At 42.7% G+C, this 19,258-nt stretch overlaps 1 protein-coding gene across 1 annotated transcript in view; it reads right to left on the reverse strand.

The window, feature by feature from the left end:
* Positions 1–19,258, reverse strand: part of COL28A1 (collagen type XXVIII alpha 1 chain) — a 153,076-nt gene that overhangs the window by 15,526 nt on the left and 118,292 nt on the right. Inside the window, 7 exon segments of the mRNA XM_024131457.2 lie at positions 473–764; positions 767–915; positions 918–1,025; positions 2,926–2,962; positions 8,660–8,695; positions 8,785–8,865; positions 9,421–9,494. Coding sequence (XP_023987225.1) covers positions 473–764; positions 767–915; positions 918–1,025; positions 2,926–2,962; positions 8,660–8,695; positions 8,785–8,865; positions 9,421–9,494 — 777 coding nt within the window.

The following is a 19,258-nucleotide window of genomic DNA, read 5'->3' on the forward strand; positions in this document are numbered from 1 at the left end:
GAACAGAGACTAGAAGAGAATAATCTCAGTTACTGTGTCTCCCATCTCTTTAGATTACCATCCCTGTTTTCCACTCATTCTGCACTTCTTAATTCATTTGGATTCTTTGGTTATTTTCTGTCTTGCTGCTGGCTTGCTCCATCTCTTATCCAAGTTAGGTAACTTTCAGAACATGAACTAATCTTAGCAATGCCCCCCAATCCTGTCCTTTCTTTTTAGTCCTTCGATTGCAGATACCCGAGTTAAACAACTCCAAGGCCAACTCAGCACTTACTACAAATGAGTAAAGACAAGGGATTGTACTCCCTGAATGAAATACTAAACGTCTTTGTCTTCCAGAGTTTCTGTGTTACAATTTAATGCCAGTATACGCCTCATTAGCCTCCTGATTTTCATTTTTGGTCGGGATAATCCCGTGATGTGGTACTTGGAAGGACAGTGTGAATTCCTTTCCCCTGGAGCTGAGTCTTACCTTGAAGGGTAACAAAGTCATCAGATAGATAAACGTGCTCACTGTCTGGGTCAGTAGCAATTAGATTCATTTCTTTGTGGAACATCTCGAAGTTGGGGTCATTTCTCTTCACCACCCCAGTCACAGATATTTCCACATCAACGTCACTGGCATCCTTCACCACCTCTGTCAGATTCTTTTCATCTCGCGTATCTGTCTGCTGATCAGTGCTGACCAAGGCCACCTTCTTCACACCCAGCCTTGCGGCTTTGAACATGCGGTTGGCGGCATGGAGAGCTGTGTCTGTGTAGGTGTGCCTTCTCCCAGATACTGCATGTTGTCCACGGCCCGCTTGAGATCGTCCTTGCTGGAGAACTGCGTCATATGATCCACCTCCTCTACCTTATGGCTATAGTTGATTACGCCTATACGGGCCGTGGCAAGGTCCAGCGCAACTCTGTCAGAGTCTTCACAAAGTCTTTGATAATCGGGAAGTTCTCCGGTCCCACACCTTCTGAGCTGTCAATCACAAACAGCAGCTCTAGCGGTGCCTCTCTGCATTTACGCCCACAACCTGAAACACGAATGTTGACATAGAAACACAGAGGGGTTGAAAATTCAAACATCACTGATTGATATCAGATGGGTGGGGGGTAGGGGGAGAGGGGCAAGGATGAACCTAAGACTGGATTGTAACCTTCCTTTTCTGTGACCGTGAACACAGCTGACGATTGTCTCCCTCTGGTCTCTATACTTAAAAAAATGATATATTGCAAAAAAAAAAAAAAAAAAAAAACCCCACAAAAAACCAAAATGCTGTAGAGGATAAAACAATAAACAGCTAGCCAATTTCTAAGATTAAAAAATAAAATAGTGTTTTTAAAAGATTCGTCATCCCTGTGTATGGCTTCCTAATTCCATTTCCCTCCTCCATAAGAGATAACCACGATCCTAAATTTGCCCTTTATCATCCGACCATTTGTATTTAATTGGAATCTGAATGCTAATATTTCAGTCTTCAACCATATCCTTAGGTGAAAATGAATACTTGCTCGTTGGCGTGGCCAATGGGTAAAGTAATGGGATGAAACTTTTTAATTGTGGGGGAAAGTTTCAGGTCTTTAACTGGACCCAAGAGTAGCGGCCCGTAGCTACTCTGGTTTATGTCCCCAGTCACGCCCTTAGTGACCACTAAAGTGGCTCCCATCTTATCAAGGAGGCCAGCAGTTCATCCATACTGTGAAACTGTTTCAGGGAAATGATCTCAGAACACTGGTCAGTAAACAACTTCTATTTAGGGTTTATCATTCAAAGCAGTTGCCAGAGTTCCTTGGCAATAAAAATTATCAAGGTTCCACTGGTGTATTCATATCCTCATGTTACCCAGCAGCCCTGCCACGATAAATCATTAGTAAACTGGCTGCTATTTTACAGGGCTTCTAGAACTCAGAAGCAATGTCTAAATCGGCCTGTCACCATAGAGAGTCCCAGGCTGCTTCTTAAGGTCCGGAAGTCTTTTGGGGGACAAGTCAGTTCTGGGGTTCTCTGTATGGAAGGATAATGATATTCCTGCCTCTGTCCGTTTTAAACACAGAAGTTACCTTCATTATCCATTCATTGCTTGCCTTTTGGCTAGTCTTTTTGCTTTACTTCCTTGTTCTGGTAACTCTGCTTTAAGTCTATTTCGCCATAGAAGCATTTCAATAGAGTTGTGACACAAGATAACCTCTGGACTCTGTCCTTTTGCCTCTGAAGTGGCAGGCACTCTAGACGTAGGGCTCAAAACTCAATTTAGAAAGACTTTTTGCTTCAGGAAAAACACAGACATTATCGTCACCAGGTAGGCTGGATTCAAAACACCAGTTAGGCCCCTGTAGTCCCGCTTCCTTTGTTGTTCTTTCCTTCTCAGGCTCAGGTAAATGTCACCTAATACAAATGACTAACAAGGCCTGTTAGCACAGGCTTCTGTGCTAACAAAAGGCGTGGCTGCCCACAGACCCAACGCCTGTATCTTCACGCTTCTTAACTACCCTGGGAAAATGACTTTCTTTTCTTTTTTTTTTTTTTTTTAACATCTTTATTGGAGTATAATTGCTTTACAATGGTGTGTTATTCTCTAGTAGGTCTGTGTTTTATTCCCGTCCTACCCCTAGTCTCTTCATGACATTTGTTTTTTTTCTTAGATTCCATATATATGTGTTAGCGTATGGTATTTGTTTTTCTCCTTCTGACTTACTTCACTCTGTATGACAGACTCCAGGTCCATCCACCTCACTACAAATAACTCACAGGATTCCCACATCCCCTTTCACTGCTTCCTTTCAGTTTCCCACTGAAACTGAAAATGAGCTTGAAACTTTCCCACGAGCTCTACAGTATACATATTCTGGGTGAGCACATTATCTTGACAACACAGAACATAGTGGGGTTGGTACTTTAAAGTGATGGGTTTTTTCTTGGTCATCAAATCTTACCACATATTTCAAAAATAAGCTTGATGATTTCTTCTTTCTGGAGGAAAATGTATTAATTGTGTGACCATATTTTTTCCTATAGTTATGAGAGGTATGTCTTATTATAATCAGCATTGGGCTATTTGACTTAATCCTTCCACTGCAAATAAAATACATAGCACAGGGGCTTCCCTGGTGGCACAGTGGTTAAGAATTCGCATGCCAATGCAGGGGACACAGGTTCGAGCCCTGGTCCGGGAAGATCCCACATGCTGTGGAGCAGCTAAGCCCGTGCTCCACAACTACTAAGCCTGCGCTCTAGAGCCCACGAGCCACAACTCCTGAGCCAGTTAGCCACAACTACTGAAGCCCGCATGCCTAGAGCTCATGCTCTGCAACAAGAGAAGCCACCGCAACAAGAAGCCCGCGCACCACGATGAAGAGTAGCCCCAGCTCGCCACAACTAGAGAAAGGCCGCACACAGCAACGAAGACCCAACACAGCCAAAAATAAATAAATTGAATAAATAAATAAATAAAAAATACATAGCACAGAGGTTAAAAGTTGGCTATAATATATCAGAATTGAAATATGTTTGAGCTGTGAAATGTAATAACTCAGACATGGAGTTCAAATTGCAGCTCCAGTATTTATCAGCTGTGTGACCTTGGGCATGAAGTGACCTAACAGTGTCTATGTCTCAGGGATGTGGTGGGATTAAATGAGGTAACACACACACAGGGTCTGGCCCCACAAAAGAGGTACTACCTACAGTCGGCCCTCCATAGCCATGGGTTCTGCATCCACGATACGGAGGGCTGACTGTACTGCGCCATTTTATATTCAGGACTTGAGCATCCACGGATTTTGGTACCTACCAGGTTGGGCGTGGTGGGCGTGTCTGGGAACCAATCCCCTGAAGATTCCGAGGACAATAATGGTGTGGGCAATGCATGCTTTCAGTTACACGGTTTAACCCACATGTGCTGACAAACCAGGACAAGCACCAGGGCCAAAAGAGATCTCATCCAATGCTGTATTCCCTCCTTTTTTTCTGTACCAGTCCCCAAATTTGCAAGTCTCCTCTCCAGTTTCCTAATACCCTCGCTTGGGCTCTTCCATGAAACCTCCCTGGGTTCCTGGATGCTCCTCCCAGGTCCTGCTGGTCACCAGCTCCATCAGAAGGGCCTGAGATGGGCTGGGTACTAGGAATCAATGTGCCAACATCCCTCCCTGCATGGCATGTTTACAAATGCCATGGGATGAGACTGGAGAAGTCAGAATTCTACATCTGCCAAAGACAGGAAACTGACAGGGATGGTTAACTTAACAGATGAGAGAAGCAGAAGCCCAGAAAATCTCAACTGGAAAGAGCAGTGGACCTGTTCTAAGAAGATACAATGTAACAGTTGCAAAAGTAAAGTTTTAAAGGAGGAAACCTATAATGACAGAAGTGAGGTGAAGGTGACATAGACGGTAACATGGCTTAACAGAAGCATGTACAGAGAATATTCAGGGCATTTTAATTTAATTTTTTTTTCTGTAAATTTAGTAAAAGCCAATGATTTCAAGTGGCTATACAAAAAGAACTCCCAATGTGAGATTTTAAAAATTATGTGAAATGAAGGAGTCAACAGTTATCTTTTTTTTTTTTAGGCTTTGTCATTGCTTTTCCACATTTAGAGAGACATTTAACAAATCTGAAACTAGAGTATGTCTGGAAAGGGGAAATGTCTATTAATATATTTATATTGTTATCTAGGAAGGGGAAATGTTATGTATTTAATATACTTATGTTTAATTTTTTACAAGTGGAGAAAATACTTTTCACTGAGTTTTATGATTATAGTTTTTCAGTTAACATTATGTAGTAATTAATTTCCCATATTATTAAGTATTCTGAAAAACTTGATTACTGAAGTCAGATGCATGGCCTTTTTAAGGTTTTTGACGCAGACTGCCTTACAATCCTCCAGAAAAGTTGTAGTAACTGACACCTCTAACAGTAGTATATAAGAAAACTCGTTTAGTTTTAGAGAGACAACACTGGTTATTATTATTATTATATAATCTTTGCCACTTGATAGAGCAAAATATCTCATTGTTTTAAATTACACTTACTATTTGTGAGGCTGAATTGTATATGTATGTTTCCAAGTTGTATTCTCTTATGCACAGTCTTTGTCCTTTTTCCATTTTTTTCTATTAGAATGTTTGTCTTTTCTTGACTTGTAAGAGCAATTTATATATCAAGGTTGCATTTTAATTCTTTTCACTGTGCTTTTATGGCATAACCAGGTCTAATATGCTTTAAGTAGTCATATATATGTGTGTGTGTGTGTGTGTGTGTGTGTGTGTGTGTGTGTATAAATCTTTTCCTTGTATTCTTTACTTTTAAGTCACTGGAATAGTTTCATCCTTTCCATTAAAATTTCTGAATGACCACGTTGGCTACTCAGTGCCAATGATGAAGACATCAAGTTTATACCCCTCAAAGGACTCATGTTTACATGAGTCTAGTAAGAAGTAGGCAAATAAATAAATACTTTTATAAGTACTATTCTATTGGCTTGGAGCTAAGAAACCAAGCTGGTCTGCCGGGAATACCAGGGATGGGAGAGTGGGTGTGGGCCTGTGGTCCAGGGAGGTTAGGCAGACTCTGACTGGGGTGGGGTGAGGAGAGGAGGAGGAAGAGCTTTCCAGGAAGGGGATGGAACACACAAAGTGCAGTGCACTGGAGTACTTGATTAAACTTGTGACTCAGGGAATGTGTCTGAAAGAATGACAGGAAATGTGAAAGACAGATGGACTTTAGAAAGCCTTTGTGTCATGCTGAAGAGTGTGGACTTATCCTGAGCACTGAGAAGAGACATGGTCCATAGCAGAGAAGAAAGGTGATTGTGGGAGCCAGTGGAGGGGTCTGAGGTTCCTATATAGTTCAGGCAAAGAGATAACACTAGAAAGCCGTGGTGGTATTGATGGATGGGTCGGAATGACCTGGAGGGACATTTCAAAAGAAGAAGGGGGTTGGTGAGTAACTGGAAGGAAGGATGAGGGAAAGGTGTCTAGGAGGCAAATGATAACGGTGCTGCTCTTTGAGATAGGGAGGGATGGTACAGGAGCCGGTTGAAGCTAATGAAGATCACTGGTTCAGCTTGATTCTGGCTGGGTTTGAGGCACCTGTGGGACACCCAGCTGGCGATGTCCAGTAGGCAGTAGGATGTGAGGTCTGGTGCTCAGGAGAGGGGTTCAAGCTGGAGGCAGATTTAAGAAATGCCAGTGTACAGTTGGCGGTTGAAACAGGGACGGCAGACGAGATTGCATGGAGCAGAGCTTCTCTGCCTTTTTTAACCCCTCCCTACCCGCTTTTGTCAAGCATATTCTTTTCTATATTTATAATATAAAAATATTTTTTTCATTCTCCATACAACCGTACTGTAATATTAAATTAGCCTTTCCGAACTGTACAGCCCCCTGACTTTGCTAGCTGTCCTTCCCTGAGGGTTTGAAGACTGGGAAGAAAAGACTGAGGGCAGACACTGGGAAACACTGACATTTAAGGGACACACGGAGAAACGGTCTTTCTGAAGCAATTTGGTGTGAATGATTAAAAACTTGAACTCCATCAATGGTATTTGCCTCTTAAAAGAGGACTTTGTTAGTCTGGACTGAATCTGCCACTGAGAGTGTTTGGGAATATATTTGATCAGGGAGAGAATGGGGGTGGGGAGGGGAAAGACGCCTTCCAAGAACAGCCTTCATGGGGGAGCAGCCGGGATTTGGCATCAGACAAGCCAAATTTGGCTCTAAGGGCTCTGTTACTTGTTATTGAGGTGTCTTGGGGCATAGTGTTCAAGCTTTCTGCGTGACTTGGCGTGCCTTCATCTGGAGGGAAGACATGACTACCTACCTCATGGGCTGTCATGTGGATTCATGTGGGTTCTGGGCGAGAGGGGGCTGCGGCTTATAGCCTGTCCCCTTCTCCCTGCACCTTCTCCCCACCGGCCCTGTGCTGCACCGGGCCTTAGCCAGCACTTAAGAGGTGAAACCAAGCTCTGTCAAATCCCCCCAGATGCCTGCCCCTTGGCCACCTCGTGCATACAGGCCAGTGCTGTCAGCTTCCAAACTTGGAGCCATTTGGGGCAATTCTGAGATCCTGTGTATCCAGAGTGCAGTACAGAGGGGGGTGTGCGCTCAGGGTGGTTGCTTCTCACCTGGGGGAAGGGGTGTAACTGGAGAAGGAATAGAAGTCCAGGGGTTCAGAGTGGGGGCCGTACTTTACATGGGCCCCCCAGGCACCCTGCAGTACTGGGTCAGGGTGGTATTGATATGAAGGAGCCTGTCACGTATTAGAATCTCATTTAATGCTGACCTTGGCTTTCTGAATGCTACAAAAAGGGAAGAGTGAAGGAAAAGAGAATTTGCATCAAACCATGCCTGATTTTGTCTGCTCTGGACCCACATATCACTTGTATCACAGCATTTATCAAACTATAGGTGAACATCCTTTGCTTGTCTTTCTCTCCCTTTAGGCTGTGAGCTCCTTGAGTCCAGAGACATAGTCTCTTACTCTCAACTATTCCCCCAGCGCCTGTCTCAGACCCTGACCCAGGGTAGGTGCCCAATAAATGTTGGTAAAGTGAATGAACAACTGCATGGATGAAGGAAACCAGTTCCCCTCTCCATTCTGGGACAGGAGGGAGGGTATAAACCTATGGGAAACATTCCTCTGGGCATTTTACATATACCCTCCTCTGCTATTTTAGGGAGAAATTGCTGCATATATAGCTGCTTCATCCTCCATAGGCATCTGGGGAGGGTCTGACTTCTGGTGGTGAACAACAAAGAGAAAAAGGCAGATGGGCCATAAAACCATGCACAGTTCTGTTTGTCACATGTCCAGCTCTCGCCTTCACCACTTGAACTCCCACCCCTGGGTTTTCCTGGCACTATACATAAGGTCAACATCCCCAGACCATGACCCACCAAAGAATCAAAAAGGGAAAAAGCATACTGAGTGCTCTGTGGTGACCTAAATGGGAAGGAAATCCAAAAAAGAGGGGATATATGTATACATATGGCTGATTCACTTCGCTGTACAGTAGAAACTAACACAACATTGTAAAACACCTATACCCCAATTTCAAAAAAGGGAGGGGGAGAGAAGGTCCCTATTTCTCCTCAACTCCAGGAGATGTAGTGTCTCAAAGTTAGAAAGGAAGAAGTAGACTTTGCTATAGAAATTCTAGAACTTTCCCATCCTGTGGGACTTTCAGGGGTCAGCTTTTTGTTTGTAGTGGTGCAAACGATAGAGAACAAAAGAGAGAAGAACAGGGAAAGTTTGTACATCATCACAAATATTTGTTGAATAGGTGAATCAGTACATAAAAGTAATCCCAATTTTGTGATTGCTGTTCTCAGAGCACTTCTTAAAGGAACTAGTTCAGGAAATAAAGAGCCCCTGTGCTGAAATGTGAAGGATCATGTACAATAAAAAGTCCCTTGCTCATTTGGCTTCTTTTAAACAGTTCACCTCCTTGTTAACCTTTCTACCGGGGGGGGTGGGCAGTTATATCTCTACCACAAGGCTGGATAAGGGCGCTGGGTGTTATGTCTCCCTCACATTCGGGTTCAATTACCTCCTGCATCTATGTCAGCACTAATTCTGTGTCAAAAGAAGTCACTTCTAAAGCTAAAACACAAATGCAATCATTTTGTGAGCACAAACCCCTCAATTACCCTCCAGGATTGATACTGTCAGTCCTCAGTCTCCTCTTGAGCCTTGTAACCCCTACTTAGTGGAAGAAGAGTAACAGTCAATGTAGGTTGGAAGCAGTTACTGTGTACAATTACCATAAGATGTTAAAAATCACTTTTTGCCTGTTTTCCTTGGGGTCCGGGATCTCCAATTTCCCCTTTATCCCCTTTCTTTCCCACATCGCCCCGTTCTCCATGCTCTCCCTTTATAATACAATGAAAAGATAAGCTTAGAATGTGAATATTAATGCCAAATAGGAAGAACCCTAAAGTTTTATTTCTTTGCAACTGTGGTACCTCTTGAAGACCTGTGGTTCTTGTTGATATGAATATACTATATGAAAAAAAATGGGGGGGCCTTTTATTTACATCCCCCCAGGTACCATAATCTAATTCATGATGAACTCGGGACCTCAAGGTGAGGAGACCATGAGATGCCATCCGATTAGCTCACTGCCTTTAGGAACTTCAACTGTTATACAGGTTAACACCTGAGTTATCTGGTATCTTCTTCATGGTACGTTGTAAGGATTTATTCCTTATCAGCTGGCTTTTGAGTTTGAAGAAAATGAGATTCCATAAAGTAAACATGTTTGTAGTTAGGAAAAGAAATGCATAAGGATTCACTCTGAAATGGATTTTTTTCCTGTGAGCTTTGTAAGGAGAAGAGTGTCAAGTGCGTGAGAGCTCTTCCAGAGTTCAAGTTAAGCTACTGACATCCTAAACCTAAGCATTTCTCTTAGGTCCTGAAATACTTACCTTCCTGCCAGGGAGGCCATGACCTGTCATGCCCTTTGGCCCCGGGAAGCCTTGAGGTCCTTGCTCCCCCTGCACTCAATATGTGAAAGGGATGCTCCTGTTAATTTCCCAAGATATTTCTCAGAATATACTTTAGGTCTGATATACATTTGCACTTTCAAAACTGCATTACAGCATTATCTAAATTTGTGGGGAAATACACATACAAGTCAGATGGGCTCAATACTTTGCTAGTAAAAATTTAACTACTTATCTGGGGTGGAAGTGCGGGAGTTGGTTTATAGCATTTGTCTGTTTCTGGGTGTAAATACTTCCGCCTTTGCCAATTTCAAACTGTGAACTTGACATCAACCGGTTCACAAGTAACAAGCAGCTGTTACTGATATTTCAGTCGTGATATTACTGGTAATTTTTATAATCTTCTTACATTTTCTATATTTCTGATATGTTGAAAGCATGTATTATCTTAATAATGGAGTACAAGAGGATTTAACAGCATCTCTCCCCAATTAGTGCCAAGGAGTGTTTATATAATTCACCATACGCTGTTTGTTCCATACCTGATCATTTGTAGCAACGTAAATCCATTTATCTAAATTCAATACCTCTTAAATTTGGAAAATAAAAATCTTTTCCTTTCAGTACTTGTTTTTAACTTTCCCCATCATATCTTAACATTATCTGCTGTTCCTGTACCCCCATCTTCAAAACCACACAGGTTTAAAAGGTTTTCATGATGTTGAACATGAAACAGGAATAATCGCTAACAAGTATACAAAAGTCATAGCACTGATGCTGCTTGGATCAGCAACCCCTACTTTAGATCATTATTAGCAATGAGTCTGTGGCAAAGGTCTGAAGGACCATGGGCTCCCGGGATTTGATTTGCTTACCTTTAGCGTCTTTCTCAAAGGTATCCTGACCATGCCCACTAGAATCACTGGTATGCTCAATAAAAACCTCAGACCAACTTAATGAGAATCAAAGATGGAGGTAGGGGTATAACATGCATTTTGCCATAGGCTTGCGAAGGCTTGAGAGCCAAGGCTCCAGAAGGCAGGATGGGCTTTAGAAGGTCACTCCTGGAAGGGGCCACAAAGGGTTGCTTGGAGACCATTGTAACTTCAAATATCAGCATTCCTGAGCCCCTTGTCGTAGCTCATTGGCTTTCAAGCTTTTTAAAAACAGAGCCGTTTCTTTTTAAAAGCGTTATAGTGAAATATTTCAGACACAAAATTTTATATGGAAAAAGACAAACACTGATATAACAGCATATTAAAAAATTAAATAGTACAGATACCATTGAAATCCCCAACGTACCTAATCCCCTTCCCTGAAGGAGAGAGGAAACCTCTCTCTGAAATTGATATGCAACACTCATATCTACGTTTTTATGCTTTAACTACACGTGTGTGTATTCTAAAACAATGCACAATATTGTTTTTTTATATTTAAACTTCAAATAATCGATACATTTATGCATCTAATTTGTATTTTAAATCTCAACACTATCTATTTGAAATTTATCTGTGTACATATATGTAGTTCTAGTTTGTTAATTGTCTCTGCTCTACAGCATTCTATTAAATAACTAGACTACATTATCCTAGTGATGGGCATTTAGATTGTTTCCAGTATTTCCCTATTACAAATCATGCTTCAGCAGATAGTCTTGTATATATCTTTGCACACATCCCTAGGAGAGAACCGTTTCATTGTAACAAATCTTATACAGTAGAGTACAAAATAAAATGAATGTAAGTGGAGATTCTCTTGTTGGTAAGTGAAGTGCTCAGTTCTTCCTGCATCCATCCCTATCCCCTAGCCAAGCTGGCCTGGCTAAACTCTGAGGCCCTTTTCATCTCTGTCATGTAGTATTTCTAAATGGACGGCAGGTAGGGGGGTATAGTTTTGCCTCCTCATTTCAACTCTAGAGGTCTCATAGCAAGTTCTTGACTGTGGTCAGATTGCAGAGAACTCATTTACTGAATGTCTTTTTCACTCTGTTAACACTTGAGCCAAACACAACGCTCTAGCATAGAGGGCTCGTAGTGAGTATTTATGCAGTGATGTGCACGGATGTCTCAGGTCTATCCAAGGAGACTCTCCCCTGAAGAAGGAGTGCCCCTTAGGTGCTTAGCTGGTTAGAGGAGACAGACCGGGATCATTGGTCTGCTTTATTCACTTTACAGAACAGTCCCCAGGAAACCTGGAGCCCCAGAAACTTGGATAGGGATTAGAGCCAGTTAAGTAAGCCCCAAACAGTAAAGCAACACTGATTCCAAGCTGGAGATTCAAGCAGGACAAAGTAGAGGAGAAAAATCTGTTCTGTTTCTAAAGATTACCCTGCCAACACAGGCGTAATGAAGAGGAATAGGTGGGAATATATGGATAACACAGCCCAACCTCATTACACTTACTGGATAACATGCTCTACCAAGAGTGATCTGCAGCCTCATCTTGAATATGAAAGATAGAAGGGTCTGTCTACATACAGACTAGCCTGTCATACAGATTGGGTGGCCAGCCCACAGAGTGAGATGAAGGACGTTGGAAAGATTGCTGCCTGAGATGCTGCCATTCTCTGTTCTCATTAAAAAGAAAATTAAAAACAAAAATTATGGGCTTCCCTGGTGGCGCAGTGGTTGAGAGTCCGCCTGCCGATGCAGGGAACACGGGTTCGTGCCCCGGTCTGTGAAGATCCCACATGCTGGGCTGGGCCCGTGAGCCATGGCCGCTGAGCCTGCGCGTCCGGAGCCTGTGCTCCGCAACGGGAGAGACCACAACAGTGAGAGGCCCACGTACCGCAAAAAACAAAAAAATTACAAGGAAGGTATCCTCTGAAGAAAGATGTATCAGTAAATGACACTTCGGCATAAATTAGCTATCTCAGATTTTTTGTGGGGGGGAATAAGGACATCTTCATTCAACCAGGTCCCTGGTTGAAAGGTGGTTTGGGGTTGTCAAGGCTATGCTTGAGAGCACGGGTACCTGAGTTGCAGGGTCAGGAGGGCTCCTAGCCAGGTGTCGGGGAGCTGAAAGGTTCTTGGGAGAAATCTGTAGCTGGCTTTGTTCCAACCCCAAAGGACGGAATAGTGTGAAAAACAAAGGGGCTGGGACTATGGTGTGATGGTGAGTTATCACTGGGGATTATATATTTAGAAAAAGTGGGTTCGGAAAGAACTTGATACCTTTCTGACAATTATTCAGAATAATTATTTATTTTACAACCTTTTAGATTCCCACAGCAGCTAATCTAGAGCATGTTCAAAAAATGTTTATGACTGACTAGGTGCTTTTGAGAAATGACACAATTTTCTTGCGAAGTTAAAAGCTACTGTGGCTTCATTGCCATGCCCTGGGGGGAAGGCCTCAGAATAACCAGTTATCATGTTAGAATCAGCTCCATGTTCAGGAATTTACTTTGCATTACTTCATAATATAGACATTTTATATATAATTGTTAACATCGTACTTATTCCAGGCAGCTGGGTTTCCCTATAATAAAGGCTTTTTTTTCTTTTCTTTTTAATCACCAGTTTCCCTTCAAAATACTTGAAGGCTTCTTAAGTAGACTATTTGGCTGAAAGCCTTTAGCAAGTAAGTCCATGCCTTGGCTTGGCAGAGGTGAATACTATCCAATCAGATTTTTTTCCCTCACAAGTCTCAGGAAAATGATAGGCAATGATTTCAGGATGGGTCAGAAGCCACTGCACAAAAGAACCTGTCGATCTGAAGATATATAATTAAGTCCACATTTCAAACCCAGCGTCTTAACCACTATATCTCAGTCTTAGATCTTTTCTGCTAAAGTTGTGATCATTTTAATTTTGCAGATGATTGCTTATTCTCTGGGAGAGAGAGTTCTAAGGATAATGCACAGCTACCTGAATATTTTGATAGATTTGTGTGGCGTGCATATTACCGGTATGTCAGGAAACAACAGTGTTTCTTTCCAAATGTTTTCTCAGTAAGGTGCTATAAGGAAAAAAATCAAATTCATAGATGAGCCAAAAAATATAAAATGGATGTCTGGCTTCTTCTTAGGATGTAGAAAACGAGGCTGCTTTTATTCTTAAAACCTCACCAAAGTTGCTAACTAATCTATGAAATCGCAAATTTCCTTGAATCTACCATAGAGCTGTGGTTGCAGAGCCACCAGCTTACACAAAATCTAAGGAAACACAGGCTCCTCCAAGGAGAGACAGGACGCGGGCACTTACCTGCTGGAGATGACAGATGTCATACAAGCTAAAAAGAAGAATTCAGCTAAAATTCTTAACAAATTGCTGAGTGTGGGCTAGTTGGAGAAGACAAAACTCCTGGGAGCTTCAGGCACAAGGCAAATTCATACCCACCCACCCAGTCTCTTCCGGGACCTCACCAGTGCTCAAGAGAGAGACTGGGGACAGGGCGAGTCCCAAAGTTTCCCTAGTGGGGCAGCCCCCCAGGGGAAGGCCCGAAGCCCCCATGGGACAAAAATCAAAACAGCTAGGGGAAGTGAAGCAAGGCTTTAGGGCACAGATGATGATCCATGGCAGCTGAGGGAAGGAAACAGACTAAAGCCTGCAGGAATGAATCCTGGGCCCGGACCTTTAGACACTAAAGGTCCTCCCTCTATGGCCCTCAGGGCAGAGTCTTTTTTAATAACCCAAGAACTGTCATCCATGTATGGCAAGGGTTTTCAAAACAGCTCCCATGGAAATTTCCATGAGCTGGACCAAGATGCTACTAACATTAATATCGATGACTACATTCATTTCCTATTGCCCCTATAATGAATGACCACAAATTTAGTGGCTTAAAACAACATAAATTTGTTCTCAGACAGTTCTGGAAGTTAGAAGTCCAGACCAGTTTCACTAGGCTAAAGTCAAGGTGTTGGTAAGGCTGGTTTCCCCTGGACACTCTGAGGGGAGCAGCTGTTTCCCCTGATTTCCTCAGCTTCCAGGGGTCACCTGTGTTCTTTAGCTGGTGGCCTCTTCCTCTATCTTCCTCCCCTTCATCACCTCTGATTCCATCATCACATCGCCTCTTCCACAGTCTCTTCTCCCTCTGTCTGCCCCTTATAAGGACACTCATGATTAAATGTAGGGCCTACAAATAATCCAGGATAATCCTCCCATCTCGAAATACCTAACTTAATCACATCTGCAACCTTCCTTCTGCCATGTAAGGTAATATTCACAAATTCTAAGGATTAGGACATGAACATTTTTAGGGGCCATTATTCAGCTTACCACAGTGGCTTTTTTCCATATTCGTGCAAAAAGAAAGTTAATTATTATAATTTTTTTTGTAATTTACCTTAATGTACTTCAGTTTAAACAGTACCATGAATGTGTGTATGTGCAAGTTAATTTACACTCTAGGGGTGCTGAGTTAACTCTTGAAATACTGTAATCAGTAGTCCACACTTCAAAGACAGGTGACTCGACTCTTGCTCTCTGAATTTGCTCCACAAGGATGATAGAAACAATTTATCCCTGGGGGAAAAAAGGGGTGTTCAAGACGTGTGGTAGCTGGAAGTGTTGTACAGGCCCTTTCCTCTTTCGTAAATCGGGTGTAATAGCCAGGTGGGCCCACACCCCCATGAAGGCTTCTGGTAGAGTACCCTAAATTCTAGAACTCATTCAGAAGAGATGCCTCTTACCCTCATCCCATAATAAAGAATCCCATCACCTGATCTGATTAAGAGGTTAGTTGGTCCCATCATAAGAACATTGTTGTCATTGCCTCAGAGTGATCATTTTTAGGCAAAGTACTTATTAAAGTACTTAAAGAGACAGAATGGAATTTGGACCCAGTTTTCAGTACATGTTTTTGTGCCTACTTGTTAATAAATAGCTGAACATAGGGTAGAATTCTGTCTGAAACTTGCTTTAATTGAAGCATGGCACCTAACAGGAAGTTTTTCTAGGAGAAGGCAGGTCACTCCTGCTGACTTCTAATCTTCAGAGACTACCGACAGTCATTGAAAAGAATCTGACAAATTGTGCATGTCCGTATTGGCCTAGTTTAGCTCACAAGAGTCATAGCCAAATGTGCTCAATATGGCCATATTTTCCCCCAGTCATTTTTCTTAAACTTTTAGTCCCTACTTCCATTTTTCTGTTTATAACTACCAGCAGATGATAAAGTAATTGAACAAGTAGCAACATGAATATTGGCAAATAATTTCAGCAAAAGCCAAGCCACTTCACGGCACTCTGCTTGTTTCATGGACACGTGTGCTCACTGTTAGGATTTTCTATCCAACTCACGGAATTTAGCCCCGTTTTCCAGTAATAAAATGGTTCTTAGCATAAAATCTAGAATTAAATACATTGATAGGTCACAGTGCAAAGAGCATCATAGCTTCGAGGGTTTTTATCAGCTGGATTCAGTTGCATAAATTGACTTATCCTGCCCTCCTGCCTAAACAGCCTTCTGTAAAACCTGCCAAATTTCATGAATATCTTGCATGGCATTTGAATACACTTGACCACAGATGATAAATACAAAATGACAAGGTCAGCTTTATGGCACTTCCTCTGCTAGAGAGAGGGGACTCTGGATGCTTCCTTTGCTGGCCATCTGCATGGTACAACCTCCTGGTTTCCCTCCGGAGGTTCTCGTGGTTTGTTTGTGTCTTTGTCGGTTTGTGTTTTAGAACTCCGGTGTCTCTCACGGTGCTCTCTGTGCCCTCAAGGTAGATGTTTGCCTTGGACCCTTATTCCTGTCCACATCCATGGTGACCCTCTGGGGATAACCCCCAATTCTCTAATCCCCAGTCTTACCCCAGTCTCTAAGCTCCAGGAGTAACATTATATCTGCTCTCTAGACCTTTCCTCCTGCTGGCCATTTCGGAACCAAAACTATCAAATACAGAAACTCTCCTTCGCCACATCTGCCTTTCTTCCTGGCTTTCCCTCTTTCACTCACCTCTCAGTCTTCCAGGCTTGGGATTCTTTTTTCGTTGTGACCTTATCTGTGCTCCCGGAACACGCTCATCCCATCTGTGGGCAAGTCCCAGCGCACCAAACGCATCCGAGGAGTCTTCCCTGACTCGCCCTCCCCCGCAGCAAGAGTAATTCCCCCAGATCTACCCGCCCTTCTCCTGTAGCCTGTCTCAGAACAGGTTTGGATGCTCGTATCCTTTCTGCCCTGCTTATCTTAAACTCCCAAAATTGAAGCACTTCATCTTATTTATCTTCCCACCCTCTGAGGTACTAATTCCAGGGCCCTGCATATCGCCCTGAGCTAGAGACAGTGGATGTGGAGGCGGGCCATCTCTTTGGTAGAAGTTGCCTAGAGACCATGCATCCTAATCTCTGTCTTGTTGAGCCTCACAAACCCCCATAGGTACCTCGGTAAATTTCATGATGAGCATTTGGGATCCATGTGGAAAAGAGATAACAAAATAGAGATGCATGGAAAAGTGCCAGTGGAGATTTCCTATTGTGGGTCAACCAAAGGAGGTACTGGGTTGGCCAAAAAGTTCACTCAGGCTTTCCATAAGATGGTACTGAAAACCCGAACGAACTTTTGGGCGAACCCATTATTTATAAGCAGGTCGACTTTATTAATATCTCCTGTGGCACTAGCCCAGGAGACAGTTGAACAAAGCAGGTGAGGAGTTTGCCACAAGTCAGAAAACCACAGTGACTCATTGAAGAAGCCTTCGGCTGACTGCACAGGCCGCTTCAGCCGGGCTGCGAGGGTGCAGGCACACTGGGAATGCTGGCCTGTGCGGCCACAGCTGCTACCACAGCAGCAGGACACGGAGCCTCCTGCTTCTGGGCCTCCTGGCCCAGTGTTCAGTCCCTGTGTATAAGTTTGCTGAATGAAAGGATTCCAGGAAATGGTATATGCTTTCAAATTACTCTTCTCTTTTCCATATATCCCTTCATTAACACACAAGAATTGACCCGGAAGCAGCAGTGTGCTGATTTAATACTGAGGTAGGCTGAATAATGGCCACCAAAGCTATGCAGGGCCTAATGCCTGAAACCTGTGAATGTTATCTTACTTAGGGGAGAAAAGGTTTTGGCAGATGTGATTAAGTTAAGGATCTTGGGTGGGGAGATTATCTTGAACTATCTGGGTGGGTCCTAAGTGCAGTCGCAAATAGTCTTACAAAGGAGAGTCAGAGAGAAACTTAGCTGGCAGAAGAGAAGAAGGTCTGGTGATTGAAACTGCAAAACAGAGGCAGAGAGAGAAGATGTAAATCACTGGCTTTGAAGATAGAGGAAGGGGCCATAAACCAAGGAATACAAAGAATGTGGCCCTAGACTCTGGTAAAGCCAAGGAAATAGAATCCACACCCCCACCCCCAGTTTCTGGACTCCCTGTCAATGCCTTGACTGTAGCCCCATAAGATTCATTTTAGACTTCTGAGCTCCAGCACTGAAAAAGAATAAATTGGTATTTATTAAATCATTGAATTTGTAGTAGTTTGTTACAGCAGCCATAGGAAACTATCACAGATATGAATGTTATGGTTCCTCCCACCTTTAGCAGATCAGATCACAACACAGAGCGTTTTGCATTAAATTACCAAGAAATAATTTGGCTCAGAAATCATTTGTATTTCAAGTTGTCAGAAGGTGAAAATTCAAACATTAAAATGAGGAGGCTGTGAGCTGCGCCCAGGGTGGCTTTGGATTTTGCAGGCAAAAACTGTTCTCTGAGAAGTGATGCTCTTCTATGGCTTTTCTTCCTCCAGGAGAGAAAGCAATGCTGAAAAATATTTCACACCAAAGGGAAATCAGTGTACGACTTTGCCTTTGCAGCATAGTTGGAAATTGGCAGAAGGCTATGAGTCACTAAGGATGATGGTTCAGATTCAACAAGTCCATCCCTTTTGAACTTGCCCTGGCTCAGATGCATATCACCTGTGGACTAAACTGTTACAATCGCTTCTTAATCCATGTCTTTACTTCTGCTCCTATGCCTCTATACCAGAGATTCTCAACTGTGGGGCAGGAGGAGGAGATGCTACAGGAGGTCCAAAGGATGCAAGGGGAGGAGTATATTTCCAACTACATAATCCACCTCCTACCCTCACACCGCTACCTAAAAAGGGAACAGCGAGAATAGTTGCTGATGGAGTGTTCTGGACATGTGAACGGTATGGAGGCAAAAGAATGAGAAGCATTGTTCCAAACTAAATAACAAATATACTAAAACATTCAACTGGCTGTGTCACACCTGTTCTTAAAACTCTTCCAGGTTATATACCCAAGAGAAATGAAAACATAAAAATGTGCCCACGGGTGTTCATAACAGAATTATTTACGATAGCCAAAAAGTGGAAACAACACAAATGTTCAACAGAAGACAAATGGATAAACAAAATGTGGTATATCCATACAATGCAGTATTATTTGGCCATAAAAAGGAAGTTCTGATACAACATGGATGACCCTTGAAAACATTATGCTAAATGAAAGAAGCCAGCCACAAAAGACCACATGTTATGTGATTCCATTTATGTGAAATGTCTATAATAGGCAAATCCATGGAGACAGAAAGTAGATTAGTGGTTGCCTGGGACTAGAGGTTTAGTGGGAAGGGAATGGAGAGTGACTACTACGAGGTACGGGGTTTCTTTGGCGGATGATGATAATGTCCTCAAATTAGGTTGCATTGCTAGTTGCACAATTCTGTGAAAATCCTAAAAATCATTGAATTGTATACTCTAAACAAGTGACTTGCATGGCGTGTGAATTATATCACCATAAAAGTGAGCTTTTAAAATAAACAAACCCTTCCAGGCCTTTCTATCATCAGAGCAGTGGTTCTCAAAGTTTGGTGTACATCAGAAGTATCTGTAGAGCTGGTTAACACAAGGACT

The sequence above is a fragment of the Physeter macrocephalus genome, chromosome 5, assembly GCF_002837175.3.
Source record: "Physeter macrocephalus isolate SW-GA chromosome 5, ASM283717v5, whole genome shotgun sequence".
Classification (NCBI taxonomy): domain Eukaryota; kingdom Metazoa; phylum Chordata; class Mammalia; order Artiodactyla; family Physeteridae; genus Physeter; species Physeter macrocephalus.